At 31.5% G+C, this 23,740-nt stretch overlaps 2 protein-coding genes across 8 annotated transcripts in view; one reads left to right on the top strand and one right to left on the bottom strand.

Moving 5' to 3' along the window:
* Nucleotides 1–19,759, top strand: part of LOC122529350 (bumetanide-sensitive sodium-(potassium)-chloride cotransporter) — a 33,252-nt gene extending 13,493 nt beyond the window's left edge. For 5 of the 6 annotated variants that reach the window (XM_043655382.1, XM_043655383.1, XM_043655381.1 and 2 more), the window contains 18 exons: nt 4,639–4,780; nt 7,762–7,822; nt 10,205–10,460; nt 11,342–11,595; nt 12,166–12,280; nt 13,000–13,331; nt 14,035–14,266; nt 14,363–14,484; nt 14,594–14,793; nt 15,871–16,018; nt 16,547–16,788; nt 16,855–17,063; nt 17,204–17,315; nt 17,809–17,912; nt 18,542–18,656; nt 18,827–18,972; nt 19,091–19,202; nt 19,286–19,759. In XM_043655382.1, coding sequence (XP_043511317.1) covers nt 4,677–4,780; nt 7,762–7,822; nt 10,205–10,460; nt 11,342–11,595; nt 12,166–12,280; nt 13,000–13,331; nt 14,035–14,266; nt 14,363–14,484; nt 14,594–14,793; nt 15,871–16,018; nt 16,547–16,788; nt 16,855–17,063; nt 17,204–17,315; nt 17,809–17,912; nt 18,542–18,656; nt 18,827–18,972; nt 19,091–19,202; nt 19,286–19,421 — 3,000 coding nt within the window. In that variant the 5' untranslated portion in view covers nt 4,639–4,676 and the 3' untranslated portion in view covers nt 19,422–19,759. Of the gene's footprint in view, nt 1–4,638; nt 4,781–7,761; nt 7,823–10,204; nt 10,461–11,341; nt 11,596–12,165; nt 12,281–12,999; nt 13,332–14,034; nt 14,267–14,362; nt 14,485–14,593; nt 14,794–15,870; nt 16,019–16,546; nt 16,789–16,854; nt 17,064–17,203; nt 17,316–17,808; nt 17,913–18,524; nt 18,657–18,826; nt 18,973–19,090; nt 19,203–19,285 lie in introns of those variants that run through there. The other variant, XM_043655385.1, reaches the window with a different exon arrangement.
* A 994-nt stretch (nt 19,760–20,753) lies between these two features.
* Nucleotides 20,754–23,340, bottom strand: LOC122529352 (ATP-dependent (S)-NAD(P)H-hydrate dehydratase). 2 transcript variants are annotated; one of them, XM_043655386.1, is made up of 3 exons: nt 23,241–23,340; nt 21,011–21,993; nt 20,754–20,888 (listed from the first exon to the last, which is right to left on the bottom strand). In XM_043655386.1, the coding sequence occupies exons 2-3, from the start codon at nt 21,949–21,951 to the stop codon at nt 20,840–20,842; spliced, it is 990 nt and encodes a 329-aa protein (XP_043511321.1). In that variant the 5' UTR covers nt 21,952–21,993; nt 23,241–23,340; the 3' UTR covers nt 20,754–20,839. The 2 variants fall into 2 exon arrangements, with proteins under 2 accessions (XP_043511321.1, XP_043511322.1); XM_043655387.1 differs by lacking the exon at nt 23,241–23,340 and adding an exon at nt 22,196–23,199.
* Between the last annotated feature and the right edge of the window lie 400 nt (nt 23,341–23,740).

Genomic DNA, 23,740 nt, shown 5'->3' with positions numbered 1-23,740 from the left:
AAATTCTACAAATTGTGGCTTTCAAAAGAACTCGTGCATCAACATTTTAAAATGTTATTCGTGTTATAATTGCAACATATTAAAATATTATTCGCGTTGAAATTGTCCAGTTCACAAGTCGCGTCCGCGGTTCTATATGAAAATGAAAAATGATTTAACATTGTATAAAGACATTCAGTAATTTAGAAATTTAGAAATTCAAAAATATAAATTTCTTTTCTATAATTGTCCTTTTTCTTTTATTTAAACGTGATCTGTTTGAAAAAATTCGTCTACTACCGCACTGAAACATTATTCATAATTATTCACTTTATAAGTGATCTAAATCTGATTCTAAATAAAAAAAAAAAAAAAACATTTAACATTGTAACTGTTAAAAAAATTTGTGTACTGCCTGAAATTTATTTGTGTGACAAATAAATTTATTTGTCACTCATTCTTTCAAACAAATTTATTTCTTATCTTAGCTACAGTAATCACTTCTCTTTTCTACTTATTATTTTTATATTAAAAAAAGTGCACAATCTTGCTAGAAATCAGGCATGAGCATTATTTGAATAAAATATTTGTAAGATAATTATTTAAACAGCATATCATCTTAGTTGATTCGATATTCTCTTGAAATAATCCTACGTTAGTTTATTTAAACAAGCACGTGATATACTCGAAATTATTTAATTATTTGTCTATCAAATTGTATCCGTTCCTTCTCATAATTTTTCAAATATTGTGTTTAATTTTTCTTCCTATTGTGTAAACTTCATTCATTGTTCGGATTATTTGTTATTTTACTTCAATGAAATATCTCAAATAATTGAATCTGATCCAGATCCAAAGTGAACTGATTTTTCTCAAGTTATTTTTCAAATATTTATCATATATATAGGAAAATTGTTAAGCGAACAACACGAATCTATTTATCAAAATATACTTTCACATTTTCTGCCAATAGTTTAATAACTTACGAATGTCGTTTTTTACAAAAATCTCGCGCAAATAACCTTGACAATTCTTCTTTCAGAATTGTGCACTTTCATTATTGAACTCTTTGTTCCTCACATGGTTATCCAAACATTTTTGCCATTTTTCTCTCAATTCTTTCAGAACAGATGTTCTGAGTAGCAATAATTTTTTTGTTTCTAGAAACTCGTTCAGAAAAAAATCAGGAACGTCTCTACAATCGTGATCAACAAAAATCGACAAGATCTTTCCCGGATAGTATAAAATAAAATAACAATAGTCAATAAAATAAAATAAAATAAAATAAAATAAAATAAAATAAAATAAAATAAAATAAAAATAGTAAATAAAATAAAATAAAATAAAAATAGTAAATAAAATAAAATAAAATAAAATAAAAGTAGAATAAAATAAAATAAAAATAATAAATAAAATAAAATAAAATAAAATAAAATAGTAAATAATAAAATAAAATAAAATAAAAATAGTAAATAATAAAATAAAATAAAAATAGTAAATAATAAAATAAAATAAAAATAGTAAATAATAAAATAAAAATAATAAATTAATAGAAATGGCTCGTCGTTTCCTGATCTTTGTTTCAAATAAAACGTTTCCAACCCTGCTGGAAACTTATTTCCGCTCTAAGTAGCTGATTACTGAGAGCAGCATAGTGTCAATATTCTCGGCGAGGGTCGCGAATGAATGAAGCTGACTGGCGTGAAACGAATTCCGGGATCATGGCCAAATAATTTCATGAAAATCCCTCGCTACGCCACGACGAACAGAAGAAGCAAAAGGAGTTCGCGAGCTTTCGCTCTCGAGCTTCACGGCAACGAGTACACAGCTTTCTTTGAAAATCTATTTTCCCCCGTCGACCTCTTACTTTTTGCTCGTCTGATTTGACGATCTTCAAAAATACGCGAAGGTTGAGACAGCGGAACCAGCGCGGATATGATCTTTTCTTTTTTCTGCTTCTTTGCCTCTTCTTTTTGTTATTCTCGAGAGAGCCGACAGGCTCTGTTGGACACACGTCGTTTGGAATAAAACATCGTTGATTTGATTGCATTTATTACAATATAAAGCGACGAATTTATTGCAATTATTACAATACAATTGCAATTATTACAATGCAATTATTACAATACAAAGTGACGAATTTATTGGAATTATTACAACATAAAGTTACTTTATTTAGTATCAAATTCGGATAAATCACTAGTTTTCTGTTATTTGAGTTAATTCGATCATTCGAATGAAGTACCAACGTCAGTATTTGAATAGTTTACTTACAATTACATACGAAATAAAGAGTTATTTTGTTTCGACAGTCAAACAATGAAACAATCTAGAAAAGAAATCATTTCAAATAACATTCAGCTAAATGATCAATTCGATTTTCAAGTCATTTTTATGATACACTGTTCGAATTTGATTTGAATAGTTCTCCGACCCATACGATTTCTGCGACTTCTTTTTGATTAATGGCATCTCAGCCTCACGGAGGGTCGTTGGAATATTTCGGAACTCGTTTCTTACTTCTCTTCCTTCTTCGAGGAAATAAAAGCAGCCACATGATCATAATGTATTCAACTCGACTCGAATACTTCACATCAAAGTCTGAAAGACTCGCAAACAGCAATAACGAAACTTATATTCGACGTACGATTCTCTTAATAACGAGCAAGTTCAACGAATTATTATTAAAATAAATATAAATTAAAATAAACATCGTTGTTATTACAATATAAATTTGTTAAATTTTACAATCCGTATCTAATTTATATTCAATGAAACAATCGGAAAGACTCGTACGTCAAATTTTAGAGGATCGTTGCAAGGGGGAGGCCTCAATTCTCAAATTTTTATTAAATTCAGTGGCGAGAAAAATTATTTTCATGTACTGAGTCGTAGGATTTTCGAGAAGAAGTGTATTCTCACATTCTCGTTTGTTTCGCGATGTGAGAATGAAGATTTATTTCACGCTTTAAGACGAATCCCTGGTTTTCAGACGATTTTCGGCTGTGTACGATTTCAAGTACGTAATGTCTTTTTTTCAGTATGTGATACTGATCGAACATCGACGATTTTCGGCTGTGTACGATTTCAAGTACGTAATGTCTTTTTTCAGTATGTGATACGTCTACACTCGCTTTACTGACTCCACTACCCTTGGCAATATTTGACATGTAGAAATTTTCTCGTAGAACTGTAGAACCTTGATCAGATGCTAAACAGAAAATATGATTACGCAGCGATTCTCGTAAGGAACGTTGCTAAACACGTTGCCCGTATTTCGCAAACTATTCGTAATACGCCGATTTGCACCTAGTGAGTCAACGTCGTGGAATAAAGGTCTCTTTTTGATACTTTCAGGAAATACTCGGTTGATTTATTCAGATTAGCAGTCAAAACGAAGATTCAACAGGAAACAAAAATATGATTCAGTGAAGTGCTTCGATTTAACTAATTTCCCGTGAAAGTTAATTTGTCACCCACGCGTTCGCCGTTTGAAACATTTGTCACGACAATTTGCCAAATATTTTCACGAATGATCATATTTTCGACACTTTAATGACACGTGCTCGGAATTTTCTGGCATTGTCCCAGCGATCTGTGAAGAACGTGCATCGACAGCGTAAATTAGGCAACTTAAAATAATCCTGATCTTGGTCAATCTGTTCCTTTTCCAATTCCACCTCCTAATATTTTAATTCGGAATATAATAGAATTTTAATATTTTAATTTAGAATATAATAGAATTTTAATATTTGAATTTAGAATATAATAGAACTTTAATATCTTAATTTAGAATAATGTAATTATAAATTATATTATATATATTATATACTAAACTATTATATATATTATATATTATATACTAAACTATTATATATATTATATATTATATACTAAACTATTATATATATTATATATTAAATTATATAATAGAATTTTAATATTTTAATTTAGAATATAATAGAACTTTAATATCTTAATTTAGAATATAATATATAATGTAATCATATGTTACATTATATATATTATATACTATTATTACATATTATATTCTAAATTAAAATTATATTCCAAATTGTATAACAGAATTTTAATATTTTAATTTAGAATATAATAAAACTTTAATATCTTAATTTAGAATATAATATATAATGTAATCATATATTATACTATATATACTATAATTATATATTATATACTATACATATTACATACTATAATTATATATTATATTCTAAATTAAAATTATATTCCAAATTATATAATAGAATTTTAATATTTTAATTTAAAACATTGTAACATTTTATTCATATCGAACAATTTTTGTAAGAACATTTTTTTGCTAACAAACATGCAAGATATTTCAATATAACACTCTGTAATTTTTATACTGCACATCTTTTTATCAACATTATTCTAAATTATATTATATCTTATATCACTCGATCTCGTTTATATACACTGTATTATATTATGTTTATATTACATTGCATTTCACTAAATATAACTTCAATTCATAAAATTATGGATCTGGCGCCATTTTCCTTTCAAAGAGTTCAATTAATACGACAATTAAAATCAAATCAAATCAACTATTTCATTATGAAAATAACATAACCGATGATTAAACGTATTTTTCGTTCTTTCTTATTCTTACAGATTTAACGAGACACGGTTGACTCGTACTTAAAAAAACTATGGATGATGAGGTGATTGGTGGAGGCCAGAATAACAAGAGATCAGCAATGACTCTAAACGTTAGTGGATTGTGGGACGTGGTCCCGCGATTGGATCATTACAGGTGCGTTGAACGTTGTTAAAATAAAGTCTGAATTTCGAAATATCGTTTCCTCGAGGAGACGAAGGGAAAGAATCGTGACTCCGGCTGTAAAAATAAATCGTTGCGAATTTTCCAAAACGTTGCACGACGATCTCTCCGGAATAAATAACCGTGTACTTAGAATCGTAGTTGAAATAAAAGAGGACGTACGAAATGATTGCCATCAGCAAACAGAATGTCGGCCATTATAAAGGAAGGAGAAATACCGTGTAAAAGTAAACATAGCTGTAACACTGAGCCACCTTCATGGCAATTTGAGCATTTATTACAATTGCACGCATGCAGATAGTTCGATACTGCACAGACAAAGTATGTTTACCTTACGTTATTTATGCTTCTTTTGTGGTGCACGCACGCATTTTGTTTGCCAAAGGCGACCATTTTGATGCATTTCGATGGAAGCATTCATTAGTGACATTTCTCTAAGAATAAGAATTCGAAATGCAATAAGTAGCTGTTTAGAAATGTTCGACGCAACCTTGCGAATTTTCGGAAAAAACGATTTTCTGAATTCTGGAAAACTGGCCAATTCTTCATTCTGCACGCTCTTTTTCTAATCGAGGATAAATTCGAACGTTTCGAACATTCTTTGATTCATTCAACATTTTTCTCTGAAAAATCGTACACCCTGTATATTATTTTTTATAGTTTTTAGTAACTGGTTGAAATAGTACACATATACATGTATTAGAATGTGTACGTAAACTGTTTTAATTTTTCGTTCTTCGAATAAATCTTTGTCAAATCGCAAAAACTTAAAAATTAGTTAAAATTAAAAAAAAAAAAAAACAGTTGGCCTTGTATTTTCCAATTTCTATGTCCAGAACCACTGAACAAAAAAATTAATTCGCAATGTATACGCATGATTCGCGTAACTTCAAAACTTAGGCTTGTTGCAATTTTTGCAATTAGGATTTCAAATTGTTAAAGCACACACAAGCGTGTTTTTTGTCCGACACGCGACGATTTATTGTAATTTTACCATTAATATTGGCTTAGCGAGAAGCGTGGAATTTTTTTTCCATTTCTCCCTTCTGTTTCGTATCGAAGAAGTTGATGATTTTCCGATACTACGTGCATACTCGCGAAACGAAACGGTTAATTTTTCTGTATCGGTCAGCGGGACGTATTTCCTATCTAATTAGCTATTTCTTGCAACGGTATTTAAAAGCCCGTTTCCTCCGAACGAGGAAACAATTTGCTCTCTTTTTGTTTTTGTTTTTTTTTTTTCAAGTGATAAAATAAATTTGCTTGCTCGTCCACCGCTTCGATCGCTTTAACTGCTTCTTTTCCAGATAAGAAGATTTATTAGACACGTTAATTCGCAGTTTTATCATTGTTATCTTTAACGTTTATCATTATTCTGTCGTTATTGCAGTGAGCATTTTTAATGCAATTCCGTATTTTCCTGTCAACAGAAGAACGTAGAACGTAGGAATTTTTTTCACTTGTAAAAAAACAAATTATAACGTAACTTTGGAAATTTTGTACATTCTTGTATATATTGGACTCACTCCAGTCCACAAAATAATCTTAATCTTGACATTTAACAAAATTAAGATTTATAGTAAATACGAAATAATATTGGCACATATATTTAATTTTTATAATATTACGGATATTCTGCAATATATAATGCAAATTATACATCAGAAGTCTTATCAAAAATTAATCCTTTCATTAATATATTCGCCTCTTTTTATACTCTTTATTTTTTAATAATTCTGACGAGTATTTAATAATTCAGAAATATTTAATTTTCTTACTCTTCGTAGATTATCAAGGTCGTACCTTCATAATTTTGATTTATTAGTTAATTTATTTAGAAATTTTTATAAACGTAATATTATATATTTTTATTATAATTTTTATAATATTACTAATAATTATAGATCATTAGATAACACGTTGAAACTAACATACACAGTTAGTATAACTGAACATATACATATGTACGTTATTAATTGCCATGAACTAGACAAATATCTATAATAAAACTGAATATAATAAACGTAGATAACATATTCAAGAAACGATTTTCGTCATACGACTTCTATCTTTAAAAATTTCGATTTCTGTATTTACTAAATAAATTTTGATAAAATTTGATAAATCTTGGTAAAATGTCTTGATAAAAACGTTTCATTTCGTTATAAAGAATTCACTTATTTAGACATTGGAATGAACAATAAAAAATGAAAGATCAACTATGAAATTTTCAGTGTAGAAGGAAAATAATAAGGATTTATTGATTAGTCGAATGAAAAACTCAAGTATGCGAAATGTAATGAATCTTTTATCAATCTTAAATCTGCGAAGATCTTGAAACTTACGAAATCTACTATACAATTGCATTGAAGTGTACCAAATATCTTATTATTATAACTAGTGATATCTTATTATTATAATTAGAGATTTCATGTATTTGTGGGCACTTAAAAATACAAATACACATGAAAAATAAAAAAAAATGTTCAAAGCAATTCGTCGATAATTTAATAAAATCTATTTCTCACATATGCATGTAATAATTGTATGTAGATTTTCATCGAAAAACCTGGTTGATTTAATTGTACGTTCATTCTAACAAAATGTAAGAAACACTGTCCATATTTGGAATATGTAATCGTCTAATTGAGATCCATAAAATTTTCTTCTTTTTCTATTTCGAATATTTGAAACTTGGCAAATTTACAATCAAACTGTCATACGATACATCACGTATTGTTGGTAATATCTTGATTGTTATTAGTCACTGATTAATTATTCTCAATTATCGTTATCGTTTCAATGATACTGTTTCAAACGTCGTGAAATATCATTCCACCGATATTCACCGACTCTCATTCCATATGGTTCGACATACATATATACTAATTTAATTAGTCCTGTACACTCACTAATACCGTCACAGAGATTCACAGGAACGTTTCTGTTTGTAGATTGAGTCGTCGTGCTAAAAGGCCATCACTGAGCACCCTACACGAAGGAAATCTTATAAAGGTAAGATTGCCACACCCTATAGTTTATTCCACCATCCCTCGTTTGCAATATTATCAAACGCATTGGAGAAAAAATATAATTTATTTCGTAATTTTTAGTAATTTCTTTTAGAGAATTATCTTTATCTTTTTTCTCCTTGTTAAATTTCACAAAAAAAGAAAAAACAAATCATACTGCTTTTATAAAGTTTCATTTAAACCATAAACTTTCGAAATTTTAATTTTCATTGATTCTAAAAACTGAAAGAGACATGACAGAAAAAGTTCGAACGATCTTTTGGGGTATTGAGAACTGTTTCTTTTATAATAATTATTTCGAGTACTCAAAATTATCAAGAATCTAAAAATTTAGAATACTGAGAAGTGTGTGACAAATTAAGTATGACAAGCATGTAAAAACATTTTCGATAAGAGTTACATAATATAAAAGGAAAATTACAAAACTGGGACTGTATTATATTTAACAAACTAGAATGTTGTATTTAACAATATAGAATAAAAAGAGAGGGTTGGTATGAAGTTTCAACATCTGAATTATCAAAAAAATATATATATATATCTTATCAGTAATATACTCTTGAAGATTTTCTTATCAGTAATATACTCTTGAAGATTTTCTTATCAATAATATACTCTTGAAGATTTTCTTATCAATAATATACTCTTAAAGATTTTCTTATCAATAATATACTCTTGAAGATTTTCTTATCAATAATATACTCTTGAAGACGAGGAAAACATTCGGATGTTAGTGTACTTGGTTCGACATTTTTCTACATATGGTCGTTATGTTTTCGTTTGCATTTCATTTAACTGCGGTCAATGAGGAAATTTAGATAAACGCGTTAATTTCAGTTTTTAAATTACGAAGCTTTCGCGAGAGAAGTTCCGAAAACTTCAAATTCGAGAATTTGAGAGTTTAAAAATTAGTTAGTAAGCAATTCCACCGTTAAAGGGTGGAAATTGCTTCCAAAGTTTCTCTCAACTTTCCCCGAAAGGAAAATTTTAAATAAATATAAAGTGAACACAAACTGTCGAACGACGTGTTCGAAATTCTCTTTGCCGCTTTCGGGCAAAAATAAATTGACGAAATAAACGTGTAATTGAATAAACGTGTGCGTGCATCACAAGTGATACGCTAATCAACTCGCAAACTTCGTCGTGTCGCGTCGCAGAGTCAAATGAGACCCGACGGAGTTCTCTTCCTACGGCAAGGACGATCGAACTCGTAACGAGAGGCGAATGGGAGACAGTATATTAAGTTTGCACAGCAGTAAATACCAACAGCGAGGGAAATTAGAAAAGGCGTTAATTTTGAAATCCCCGCCGCTCACCGAGATCGTTGTACTAAGTTAATGAAACGCGATATATAATGCGTTTGTGCAATTATTGATTTGAACCAGGGATCGAGAAAGCATTTTAAATGAGCTCCATTTTAAACAAACGTGGAAAAGATGTTTCGAATTCCGATGAGAACAAATTCACAGAACAATATTACTATTAGTATATATATATATATATATATATAGTATTATTATTATTGTTGTTGTTTTTATGATTGCATCCTATACATGTATACATATATTATATGTTATGTAATTGTTATAGTCTATTTTATAGTTTCGCTATAAAAATATGTAGGTATATAATATAATATAATATATATTTTATTTTTACTATATATATAATAAAACTATAAAATATATATTATATTATAATAAAAAAACTATAAAATATATATTATATTTGTAATAAAACTATAAAATATATATTATATTATATACCTATACATTATATTATATATATATGAATATGTATATTCCTCTTCAATTGCTGAAATTGAAGATTGATTTCTGTTTCAATAATCCTACAAATGTGTGTATTTTAATAATTTATCGATTAAATTATAATGATTCATATACAGAGTATTACGACACGTATTAAAGATCGAATTCTAAAATAGACAGCCAATCGTAAAATATCTACACATGCTGGTATGATTATACCACTCATTTGATGCGATGAGTCAATATCGACGAAACAATCTTATTCCTACAACGCAGGAAAATAACTGAATCGTCGAACAATTCTTGCTACAGACGAGCAAAGAATATTCGCAAATTTCAAAGAATTGTTTCAAAGTCAGTTCACTTGTCCATTAACCTCGACCGTGCAAATATTCACGTAAAAATCATACATAAATATTTAATCCTCATACTTAATAAATAAATGTACGTTCGGTTCCTTTCGTTAATATAAAAAACTATCGACGCGAGGATCCATTTCGTTGCACGCTTTGGCCAATTTCAACTACGCTCTTCGCGTAACCTTTCGTGAACGAATAAATGACGCGGGCAACAACCTTGAAATTGGAAATTTTCAGGACCCGAACGTGGAGGCTGGCCAGATCGGTGTAGCGCAGCAAGGTCACACAGGAATAAAGCTAGGATGGATACAAGGCGTTCTGATACCGTGCCTGCTCAATATATGGGGTGTGATGCTTTTCCTGCGACTGTCGTGGGTGGTGGCACAGGCGGGCATACTGCAGAGCATCATCATTATCGGGATATCGGCGGCCGTCTGCGTCATCACGACGCTTAGCCTTAGCGCAATTAGTACTAATGGGGAAGTAAAGGGAGGTGTGTTACGGGAGACCCCGCCATCCCCTCCCCCTCCTCCGCGGCTTCTCTTTCTCATCCTCTTTTCACCCCTTTTGTCTTTTCTCCGTCAAGGAGTGGCCACCGTGTATATACACACTGTCGTCGTGTTTTAACGCTCGCCTCGCTGGCTAATCGACAATTGTTTTTCCACGAAAAGGAGAGAGACGATTGAAAAACAACCGCGCGAAATCCTAGTCGCGACGAAGAGGCGTAGAAACGATCCCCTGCGACATCAGGGATCGTTTCAATCTACGAGCGATGAAAGGAAACTTTCCTCCTGCCGATGATCGGATGATCTTTTGGATCTCTGTTCTGCCAGTTTCTCTTGCACGGCAATTTTGAAATAATAAAAGTGAAACAGTAAAACGACTGGATCTGTTCGGGAGTCTCTCTCTCTCTCTCTCTCTCGTTAAACCACTTGCGCTGGGCAACTGATTTGCGGACCATAACGAGTGACCAAATCGTATATATTCGTCGTATCGTCGCTTTCTTTTTGAAACTCGTCGGTATATCAACCGGATAGAAATTACTACGAGGTAATAAATTTATTATTTTGTTTTAAATATACTTCACACTGAGAGAATATTACAATTTTGGAGCAAAAAATTCTCGACGTGCGCAGCAAGAGGCAAGCGATAATTTCAATGATGGCAAGTCACTTTGTAACGATTTATAATATACTTTCAGACCTTTCGAAGATCAGAAAGATCCTCGCGATTCGATCGACAAACGTCTTTCCTCTTCGATTTTATTTTCCATTTCATTCCCGCATGAACAGAAGAAAGAGTTGCCAATGAAAATATTTCCAGGGTGAATCGTTAAGTCCAATGACGTATATAAATTGAAATTTCTTCGAACAGGTGGTATATACTTCATCATATCGAGAACACTGGGGGCGGAATTCGGTGCTTCGGTGGGGATCGTTTTCGCGGTTGCGAACGCGGTCTCGGCATCCATGAACACCATCGGTTTCTGCGACTCCCTGAACGACTTGTTGCGAGAGCACAACTTGAAAATCATTGACAACGGGATAAACGACGTCCGACTCATTGGAACAGTCGCGTTGATTGTTATGATCATGATCTGCGCGATTGGCATGGAATGGGAGTCAAAGGTGCATTTCATTTATTTCACGCGTTTCTTCCGGAGAACACGCGAAACTTTATGCGTTATCGTCTACGAAACAAAGAACAAATTGTCCGCAGATATTTATGCAAATTAATTATATTTTTATATATAAATTGATTTATTATATTTAATATATTTTATAATTAATTTATAATTTATTCAATATTGATTAAATTTTACAAATTAATTTATTTTATTTAATATATTTTTATAAATACAAAGAAAAGAAAAATGAAAGCTAGATAAATCATATATTTGTGAATGATAAATTCTAATTCCAATTCTTTTCTTTCCTTTGTTTCTTAAATTTTTAATTCACATCTCTCTTTTGCCAAATTTGCTTCATATAAATTGGAATAAATAAAATAAACAAATAAGTAATATTATTTTTATATCTATTTATGTTATTTAAATTTTTTTTTGTTCACGATATCTATGATTATGCCAAGATATTTATGTGAATAAAAATTACTATGGCAGTTAATATTTAGTTAAATAGTTATAATCTTTTTACTCGTTTTTGAAAATATTCAATCAAGTAATTTTTCTTTTTCAGGCTCAAAATTTCCTCATAGCCATCATCATCGCAGCTATTTTCGATTTTGTCATCGGTACTATCATAGGACCGAAGTATCCACTGCAACAAGCACAAGGATTCCTTGGATTCTCTTGTACGTTAAATTTTATTTTATAAATATTGTATAACAATTTTACTTTATAAATACTGTATAACACTACTGAGACTACTATTTATACAAATTTGAATTTATAATTTTTCTTGTACATTAAATTTTACTTTATAAATATTGTATAACACTACTGAGACTACTATTTATACAAATTTGAATTCATAATTTTTCTTGTACGTTAAATTTTACTTTATAAATATTGTATAACACTACTGAGACTACTATTTATACAAATTTGAATTCACATCTTTTCACAGAAATTTTATAAATTATACAATAGTAAATAGTAATTTCTAGAAATAGGAATTTGAAATTTGACTTGTGTGTGTGAATTTTGCACTTTAATTTCCCTGATACTTCATCTGTATTTTTATTTGCAATTTTAGTTTTAAGAGGACAGAATCCAAATAGAGAGGTTGTTTTCATCCCTCAAACATTATAACGAGCACAGATGTTCCATGTATTATTATTTTTAAAATATCATGCATTTTTGCATTTCCCACAAACGAATGAAACTCTGTAGTATCTTCCATTCTCAATACATATTTGACAAGGAAAATATTCTTAAAAAGTCAGAATTTTAAAGTGTTAATATCTTACAAGGGAAATATTCTTAAAAAGTCAGAATTTTAAATATCTTACAAGGAAAATACTCTTAAAAAGTCAGAATTTTAAAGTATTAATATCATTAAAAATTTCAGCTGAAGTATTTTCGAACAATTTCGGCCCGGACTATCGTTTCTCCGAGAACAACAACCATACGTTCTTCTCCGTGTTCGCCATTTTCTTTCCATCTGTGACCGGGATTCAGGCTGGCGCCAACATCTCCGGCGATTTGAAGGACCCGGCGAGTAGCATACCGATCGGGACTCTTCTTGCACTGCTAATCTCAATGGTCAGTTATGTCACTTTTGTTCTCTTCGCTGGTGGGGCAGCTCTAAGGGATGCCAGCGGCTTTGTCGACGCAAACAATACCATCATAAGCTGTATGCCGAACGTCAACTGCACTTACGGATTACACAACAGTTACTCGGTATGAAACGACGCAATTAATGGATCGATTAATCACGGAAATTGAAATCGAAGTTTGTTGAAGAAATTTTTAGATTATTTTAAACAGATGATTTTTCTCTTTTTTTTTTTTTTTGCAGAATGGCCATTATTTAATTATATTTAATCATCACGTTTAGAAAATTCTTACTTTAATTCTAACTTCGATTTCTGTTGGAATTAGAATATTCTCGTTTCGTTCGAAATCATGCAACTCTAATTAATTACACAAAATTTCACAATGATACACATAATAAAAATAATAAGTAATATATACGTATAATTATTTGAAGAAGCTATTACTTCCTTCGAGAGAAAATCTTAATTTGCTGAAGCGGAAATGTACACCAATGTGCACCAAAGAACAAAAATAAAATCCAATTGTTCTAATTACGAAGAATCGTAATCAAGCGCGACGTAAACAATAGTTCATCAATCAAAAGATCTTAAATAAAAAAAAATATATAAATAAACGAAGAAAAGGAAATAGGGATGAACAAAAAAAAAAAAAAAAAAAAAAAAAAAGAGAAAAAAAAAAAAAAAAAAAAAAAAAAAAAAAAAGATGGGTTTACGTTATTAATGATTCAAACCAAAAGAAATGTTCGTAGAAGTCAAAAACATCCAAAGATCGAAACGATGAATTGTTCGCGATAAATTGCATTTTTTCTTTCCTTTTTCATTTTCAGGTCATGCAGCTTATGTCGGTGTGGGGCCCGTTCATCTACGCCGGCTGTTTCGCGGCAACCCTCTCGACAGCGTTGACGAACTTGCTGTCGGTGCCGCGGCTGATACAAGCGCTGGGACGAGACAGAATTTACCCCGGTCTGATTTACTTTAGCAAAGGTTACGGGAAACACGGTGAACCTTATCGCGGCTACGTTCTCACGTTCTTCGTCGCGGTGCTGTTCCTTCTTATAGGTACGTACGAGCGAGAAATCGAACAACAGTTTTGTTGCAAGCATCGAGCAAAAAAAAAAAAAAAAAACTCACTGAACCACGCCTGTTATTTTCCAGCGAACTTGAACGCAGTCGCGCCTCTGATCTCCAACTTTTATTTAGCATCGTACGCGTTGATTAACTTCTGCACGTTTCACGCGGCGCTTATTCGCCCTCTCGGGTGGCGACCTACTTTCCGAGTGAGTGCAATCTCGTATTAAAAATAATATTTCCCCAAGTGTGCACACACGCTCAATCGCAAACCAGCGACGATGACAACTGAGGAGGGAAATTCTTTCTGCTCTACAGTATTACAACACCTGGCTGTCTTTGTCCGGTTTCATCACGTGCGTGTCGATAATGTTCCTCATCGACTGGGTGACTTCGCTCGTCACGTTCGTCATTATCTTCGCGTTGTACTTGATCGTGGTGTATCGGAAACCAGACGTGAACTGGGGTAGCAGCACGCAGGCACAGACGTACAAGACTGCGCTTTCTATCGTTTATCGGTGAGGATATATCACTGTAATCTTTTTACAATTTTCTCGGGTTGCTCAAAAAAACGCAAACGTCGCTATTTTGCATTTGGATTAATAAATTTACCGGTCTTTCTTGGAGATATTTATAGGAAATGACACCAGGGAAATTCAAGCGCAAGAAAATAGAAAATCACGAATATCTGACAGAATGATAATCTGAAATCCAAAGACTGATATCTCTGATCAAATATACAGTGATAAATTTTCTATGAAACACTTCAGGAACGAGAAATAAAAAAAAGAAGTTCGTCGTACAGCAAGGAATATAAACTTTCATATACAAAATATTTCCTATAATGTTATTAACTATAATTATACTATAATATCAATTATAATGGTATTAATTATAATTATACTATAATATAAACTATAATGATATTAATTATAATTATACTATAATATCAATAATGGTATTAATTATAATTAATACCATTATATATAGTATAATTATAGTATTAACTATAATGTAGTATTAATTGTAATTAATACCATTATATGTAGTATAATTATAGTATTAATTATAATGTAGTATCAATTATAATTAATACCATTATATATAGTATAATTATAGTATTAACTATAATGTAGTATCAATTATAATTAATACCATTATATATAGTATAATTATAGTATAATTATAATTAATATTATAATTATAGTATTAACTATAATGTAGTATTAATTATAATTAATACCATTATATATAGTATAATTATAGTATAATTATATTAATAAGTATTAACTATATTTAGGTATTAATTATAATTATACTATAATATAAACTATAATGGTATTAAGGATGCAAAAATAAACAGATTGCGCGTAGTATGAAAAATACTTGTCAGATAAAACAGATTTTCCCTCAGTTCCCATTTCTTCAAAAGTGTTCGTAGAAATATGAATTTGCCGATATAAATATCAGCAGTATACAGATCAAAAGTGCCATCGTTTCGTCACATTTCCTTGTCACTCTCTAATTTTCTGTTTTCCGCGGCTCGAGACACGTTTCTATTTCTATTCGATCGTAATCGAGTTAAATCGTTGCAGATTGAATTCCATCGACGAACATGTCAAAAATTATGCACCTCAAATTTTGGCACTGAGCGGAGCCCCTGGCGCCAGGCCAGCGTTGCTGCATCTGGCAAATCTCATCACGAAAAACCACTCGCTGTTGATTTCCGGCGAAATATACCCGGTACACAGTTTAAATAAACAGATTTACACGCCTGTCTTTTGATCTTCACTGATAATTCTACGTTTCCAGCTATTTCGTTTTTCCTCTTCCTCTTTGTTTTTTATAACAGCATCGTGAATGCACACTCGCACCTCGATTCGATCTTTCATAGAATTGCATGTTCCTAACCTTTAATCGCATTTTCAATCAAACAGTCATCGACTGCCAATCTCCATGTTCACTTTAACTCGCGTTTTCAATTATTTACTTCAACCACATTTTTTCAATTAGCTGTTTATTATCTTTGTTGTCACCTGCGTAGTATGTTAAACGCATTTGTACCGAATCCAATCCCATTTTTCTATTTCGATCACTCACAATTTCTCCAATCTCTTCCTCTCTCACATTCATAATAACACTTTCGATTTGAATTTTCCATCGAATTCTGTGCCACTAACCGATTTTTTTTTTTTTTCTTCCACACTCTCGTAACAGCATCGTGAATCCAATTTGAACCTTTCGATGATTCAAAGTTTTACGTTTCTCCAGACTCGTTTGTCGTATCGTTTACGATCGATGCGGCTGAGAAATGGTTACGCGTGGTTACACCAGCAACGTATTAAGTCGTTCTACCACGTGGTGGAGGACTTGAACTTCGAACGAGGTGCGTCGGCGTTGATGCAGGCAACAGGTGTCGGGAAACTGGCACCGAACGTCGTTCTAATGGGCTACAAAACACACTGGTCAACGTGCAACCACAAGGACCTTCAAGAATACTTCAACGTCCTTCAGTAAGTTCAAGTTATCGTTGATCGTGGCAAACTGGAACGAAGAAAACTTTTCATCCCTTTTCGCAGCAACGCGTTCGATCAGAAATTAGCGGTGGCAATGTTACGAATTGCGGAGGGCTTGGATTGTTGTGAAGTTGCGACCGCGAACGGGGACGACGAACATGGCGTCTTGGCGCAAAGTAGCTACGACCTAACAGTGAACACTCTGATGCACGTGGACAGCAATCTGTCCATGTCCAGCCAAATTCCAAGAGTTCAAAGCGTGCCGACAATGGGTATCTATAATTTTGTGCATATGGTTTGTTAGGGAAGTTCTTCCTCCTTTATTTTTTTCATCGTCATCTTATTTCCTAACATGAAAATCTCGATCGATTTGAGATTCGTTGTATCCGGTCGATTCGCAATTCTGTTTCAGGAACTCAATTCGTGCCGGTGGATGGTCCACAAATCATTCGGGATTCGCCTACTCACGGAAGTGCCCGCGATCATTTGAAGCACAAACGGAAGCACGCGATAGAAAAGTTAATGTGAGTTCAGAATTCAGATCGTGTACTACGTTAAGGTTTTAATAGGCTATTAAAAATTTTAAAAGCCTTCGTAGTATTATACGACTTGAGAGTTACGTGTCGACATTCGGAAAATTTTATTCTGATTTTAATTTTTATTTGTAATTTTATTTTCTATAGGCTAATTCCAGAGGAGATGGCCAATTAAATTAATCCGATGGATGGCAATATTATGTTTTTCTTCATTTGTAAATCAAATTTTTCGTCGATTGTCTTGTAATTGAGTAAAAATCAATTTTTTATGTAACAATTCTTTCAATTTATTTAAATGTATTCCAAAAAAAAATAAGGCCAATTTCCGTGGAATTACGCTGTTGTACTTCATCAGCATAATATTAGAAAAATAAAATATAAAACAATTATTAGTTTCCAAATTTTAAATAATTAAATATTAATATTATTAATAATGTCAACATTTCCAAGAATAACTAATAAATATACTTTAATAATCTAGGGAAAAGCGGCATGCAATGACACCTGTACCTGAACGCTTAGCAATCTTCCAAAGGAAGCATAAAAATGGCACAATTGATGTATGGTGGTTGTATGATGATGGAGGTAATTCATAAAATGTTTACTCTACTTAATGTCTGCAATTAACTCAGATATTTATCATACAATTGGTATATTTAACTAACATACTTGTCTAAATTAATTCGCGTTTATTTAATCAATTTATCTGTTACTTGTACTATTTATCTTACTACTTCCAGATATCTTTTACACAATGATTTAATCAACAAATTAAATGTAACAATTCTGAAGCGAACTGTAAATTCATCAAATATTTAATTTAATAGCAAATATTTAATATTCAGTGTTTGAAGAGCAAATATTTCACAGTCGTGTTAAAAATACTACGTTTATCTGTTATCGTTGAAATTTTATTTTTACGACTGCGAATTTTCATATATTTTTAAATTCTTACGAGCATAATTAAAACAAAACAAAAAAAAAAAAAAACAAGAGCTAAACAGAAAATTGTTTTATCTGCTGTACATTATAGCAAACATTCTACTCTGGATATTTTATATTGTGCGTATTTTCGCAGCTTCAAATTTTCTACCTAATGTGCGTATTTTTGCAATTTTCAATTTTCTACAAATCCACAAAAATCCATGACCTAACGATTATTTAATCGAGAAGGATGTACTCATTTTTAAGTGGCAGACATTTTTCTTCAACAGGTCTGACGATCCTTCTTCCATATATTATCAGCACACGCTCGTATTGGGAGCACTGTAAGATGCGAATTTTCGCGTTGGCCAATCACAAACAGGATATCGTGGCACAAGAAAAAGAGTAAGTTAAGCACAAATAATTTATGAGACGTGTGATTTAGAGGCTTACGTTCAACAAATCTTCCTTTTATTTTACTATCTTCAAATATCAAACTCCATGCTTGAAAATGCCTCTAATTAAAAATAATCCGTGCGACGATCAATCAACTACACGCAATCGACAATTTCCAGAATGGCCGAGATAATGGCAAAATTCAGGATAAGATATACCAGTCTGAAGATGGTAGACGACATAAGCGTTCAGCCGAAGCAAGAGACGCTGGATTTCTTCGATAAACTTATATCTGATTTTCGGAGAAACGAGCCTGCTGACACAGGTTAAGTGCACGTTTGATTAAAAAATGAAAAAAAGGAAGAGATCGTATCACATGATAATACGGAAGCACTCGAATTAATTATCGACGACGGCTAATTGAAATGATAATTTCATTGTAGAATGCTGCGTGACGGAACTGGAACTTCAGTCTTTGAAAGACAAGACGTACCGGCAGCTCAGACTGCGGGAACTGTTATTAGAAAACTCCAATCAATCCACGTTGGTTGTGATGTACGTGACTATATAAAATGGGCGACCCTAACGTAATATAAACGAATGTGATTCCTTGCAAAATGATCTTTTGTGAATCGCAGGTCGTTGCCAATGCCGAGGAAGGGAGCGGTCTCAGCCCCGCTTTACATGGCCTGGTTGGAAGCTTTAACCAAAGACATGCCGCCGACGCTTTTGATACGCGGGAACCACACTTCGGTGTTAACGTTTTACTCGTAGTTTCACCGACGACTCGAACGACGACGATAATTTTACGGGTTAGATGAATAATTTACGTTGAACAAGCATCGCGAGTCTACATTAGTTAGCGAAAGACATCTCCTGATGCGGACAGACAGTATTCGGTATATTCATGCCAAAAATCGTGTAGATACTGCGATCTGTTTTCGTTTTTTTTTTTTTTTTTTATACAGTATTCATGAAACGTCGAGCCCCGGTGGTACTTACTGACAAGATTACTTTTAGCGTAGAAATGAAAGACAACAGTATAAAAAGGGAGCTGTCAATGAACGATGGTTTCGTAAACTTTGATATTTGTAGGATTTTAGGGCATGCTAGCGAAAAAAATCTACAGTTGCAACTGTTCTTCTGAGATATCGCGCCATTCAAGAGTGGAAATTTTTTATTTAGTTAGCAGCGAATGATTTTTATATGCGTTAATATTAGGCATAATTCTGAGCAAAGTACCAGTGAAGTACATAGTACAATAGAGAGAGACGAGTAGAAATTAATTTTTGATTAAATACGACGGACTTCTCGAATGACCTATAATCAAATAATTTAATAATAATACGGTATATTTAATATATTAACGTTTTTCTAACTGATATATAAATGTATAGTATTAAACTGAGGCAACGAAAAAGAGATATTTCTTACTCCTCTCATCAGTAATGAGTTTTCTCGTTTACAGAGCTCTGTACTTAAAGGGATTTTTATTACTGAAATTCTGACTTTACACGGAACTTAGTAAGTACTTAGTAAGAAATAACAATTGTTTATTATAAATGAAAGTAAAGTATTTTTTATTGCAAATAGAAGTAAAAGTACTTAATTGTTATTATTACTGATGGTCGATTAAGAAATATTCTTTTTATGTTCAAGTAATTTTTAGTCGCGCGTGAAGAAAACTTAATTGTGAACTGTTTTAAATTAAAAATTGGATTAATTAGTTAATTTCTGCGATTTATAAATTATTTACATTATTTTACTTTAACATACAATAATTAATCCATAGTAATATAATGTAAATAATTTTCAATACTTGTTATGAACGTAACAAGAAATTGAATTACTTCATTGTAGAAAGAAAGTTCTCACAGCAAGACATTACTAAAATGCATCATTTGTAAATATGAAAATAATCCAAACAAAAGAAAAAGAGAATTAGTAAAATTAAGTCTACGAAAACTTACAAAATATTTTATTTATTTTATAATGCAGTCAATGACATTAAAAAAAAAAATCTATCATTAGTTATAGTAGACTTATTGTAATTTTTAAATTCCTGAATTTAGTTCCCCTTTTTAATGGTACAACCCTCGATATAACTTTATTGTTCCATAATTTAATATGTTCAGAAATGTATCCTATTAAACGTTGGTACAATGAAAGATTAAAATTATTATAGATATAATTCAGGAATCAGTGCTTCGTGTTCGACTTCTCCCATTGAATGATGATGTTCTATAACCAATATCAACACATTTATCGGCTATCCCTAACTAATCTACCCAATATATACATAAACATCTTGTTAAACAAAATTAACATATTTTATATAAAAATATTTCGCATCAGCAGCTCACTTGTTGCAATGTGTTTCAAAAATTCTGGCAAAGACAGGTTGTATTTGCTCTAGAATATCACACGTTAGCATTCCTCTTTGCTTTATCTTATATGCAGACGCATTGCATTCTCTCACTAATCTAGATGCAGCGTAACATGCAGCTATCGGAGGTGATAAAGCACTTTCACTACTTCCTGCACAGATAGCCCACCACCAAAATACAGCTAACGCTCCACTTAGCAAATCCCCTTGACCCCCGCATCTTCTTCCAGAACCTGCTAATCCACACGATACAGCTTCTGTACCTTTGTGCCCATCTGCAATTACATCTTTAGCTCCTTTGTGCAAAATAACTACATTTTTCCCAAACGTATCTGCTAAATGCTTAACATCATTGGCTTTAACCGTTGGCGTTGGTGGGACATTTTTGTCAAATACTGCTTTCACAAGACGACTGAATTCCATCGCATTTGGAGTAAGAACAACACCTGGATATTCTTTTATGATATCAGGCTTCTGGTTAATTAAAAATAATCCATCAGCATCGATCACTAGTGGCTTTTTCATGTCACGACAAATTGAAATTAATTCAACAATGGTTTTAAATATCTTATCGTCTCTTCCAAGACCTGGCCCAATCACAATCACATGTAAACGATCAAGCCATGGTCTTATTTGCTTGATTGCATCATACTGGTCTAAAACTGGATGAACAATAGGCTCTGGGCTGAATGATTTCAATGGTACGCTTGCTTCTTTCACGCAAAATATATGAACTAGGTCACATCCAGTGCGGAGTGCACTCATTGCTGCATAATATGGTGCACCAGTATATTCAGTACTACCGCCAAATATCCCAATTCGACCATCTTGACCTTTGTACTTGGTATTATTCAAATTTGGAATTATTCTTCTTATTCCTTTTAACATACGTTCGTCAACTGACATAGATGTAGACATCTTGGAAACTAATGGATACTTGATTGAATTCCTGGAGGCAAACTGTAAAATACCAAGAGCCATTGCCCAATTTAATAAGAAGTTAATCTTAATCTGTGTTTTCCTTTTACAGATGAAATGTAACAACTGATATGAACGAATGCTTTCTCCAAAATATATGCTTTACCTCTTTTTATCAAAATGGCCATATATACAGATGTGAATCAATAAAACATTAATATTAATTTATAAAATACAATATTACCTGTGATGTTCTTAATATGTAATTAATGATTTACACAACACTGTCTTTGAATGAGAGACATTAATTGAGTAGAAATCGAACAAGAGCACAGAAATACAAAATTTGATAACCTGTAACCTATGAAATATATAGTTTTATCTATAATTTTTTAACTGCATATGTTGTTTACGTTTTTTACGGATGAAAAATTTGAACACCTTCCAAGTACGTTTTGCCACACATAAAAAGCAGTACAGAAAGAAAAAAAAGACAAAAAAATTTTAAGATAAACGGTATGAAAGTATTAACAGGTGCACAATTGAAAACTTCCAAAAACAATTGTCACTTCAATATCAGTCATTAACTTTCTGACCGATTACGAAAGTTCATATGTCACTTATAAATAAATATGATTTCGCGAATGAATAAAATTGGTGAATCACGTTTAAAATAACATTCATCGTCAATATAACCACCAGAGGTGTAACAAAAGTTATTCTGCACGAATATTTTAAATATGTTATCTATTTGTTATTCATTTTCTTTGAAATGTTTGCTACGTGTCCAATATTCATATCCCTAACATGCGTTTTCCATTTTATAATAAATTTTACGTATCATGACGTATCAATTTATTAATGCAGTCTTTTTTTTTTAAATACAAAAAAGTGTTATCTAATAACTCGTAATGATAATTTACAATAGTACATAGTAAGATTTATTCCTTAATATTCGCAATATTTCGAGATTTTCATTCAAGTTCACATAAACAAAGCCTACGCACATAACCTCTAATCTTATGTGAGCGTGATAATATAATGTACGTATATTATCATTAAATAAATAATTGTTTCATAATAAATTATGTCATATAAAGTGTATTGATGAAGAATGATATAATATTTCGAGATTTTCAAGTTCACTTAAAGAATATACACATAACCTCCGATTTTACATTACAATCTAAATTAAAAGCGTAATGATATAATGTACATGTATTTTCATTAAATAAATAACTTTAATAATAAATTATGTTGTATAAAAAATTTATGTGTATATAAAGCACCTTATTAATGAAGAATTAATTCATACTGCACAAAGAAACTTCGTCAAACGCACTATCTACTCGATACACTATTGTGACACATGCATCTGTATCTATTAGTGCATATTACCTACGCATACATTTACTATAGTACTCTATCACATATGTATAGTACTATCGAATATATATTCTGCTGATTAATGACTTTGAAACTAATCTATATGTATGAATAATTATTGTTCATGATAAATTTCTAATTCAGCGGCTTTTCCCAATTTTAGCCTATTTCTGCCTATTATAATGTTTTTAATATATAAATAATAAAATATTTTTAATTTTCTTTCTCTAAAAAAGCGACAACAACTGTATTATAACTTTTCAATTGATTTCTGGTTTAAGTGATAAAACGAACTTTTTATTAAAGAATATTAAAAGAATTAGAAATTTACCTTGTTCATTAATATATTTTTCAATTTATTTATTTATTTTCATTATAAAGTTTATTATATGCTTAACGATTT

This window comes from Frieseomelitta varia, unplaced genomic scaffold, assembly GCF_011392965.1.
Source record: "Frieseomelitta varia isolate USP_RPSP 00005682 unplaced genomic scaffold, Fvar_1.2 scaffold_285, whole genome shotgun sequence".
NCBI classification, from domain to species: Eukaryota; Metazoa; Arthropoda; class Insecta; order Hymenoptera; family Apidae; genus Frieseomelitta; species Frieseomelitta varia.
The sequence above is the reverse complement of the archived record's forward strand: the minus strand, read 5'-3'. Positions and strand labels throughout refer to the sequence as shown.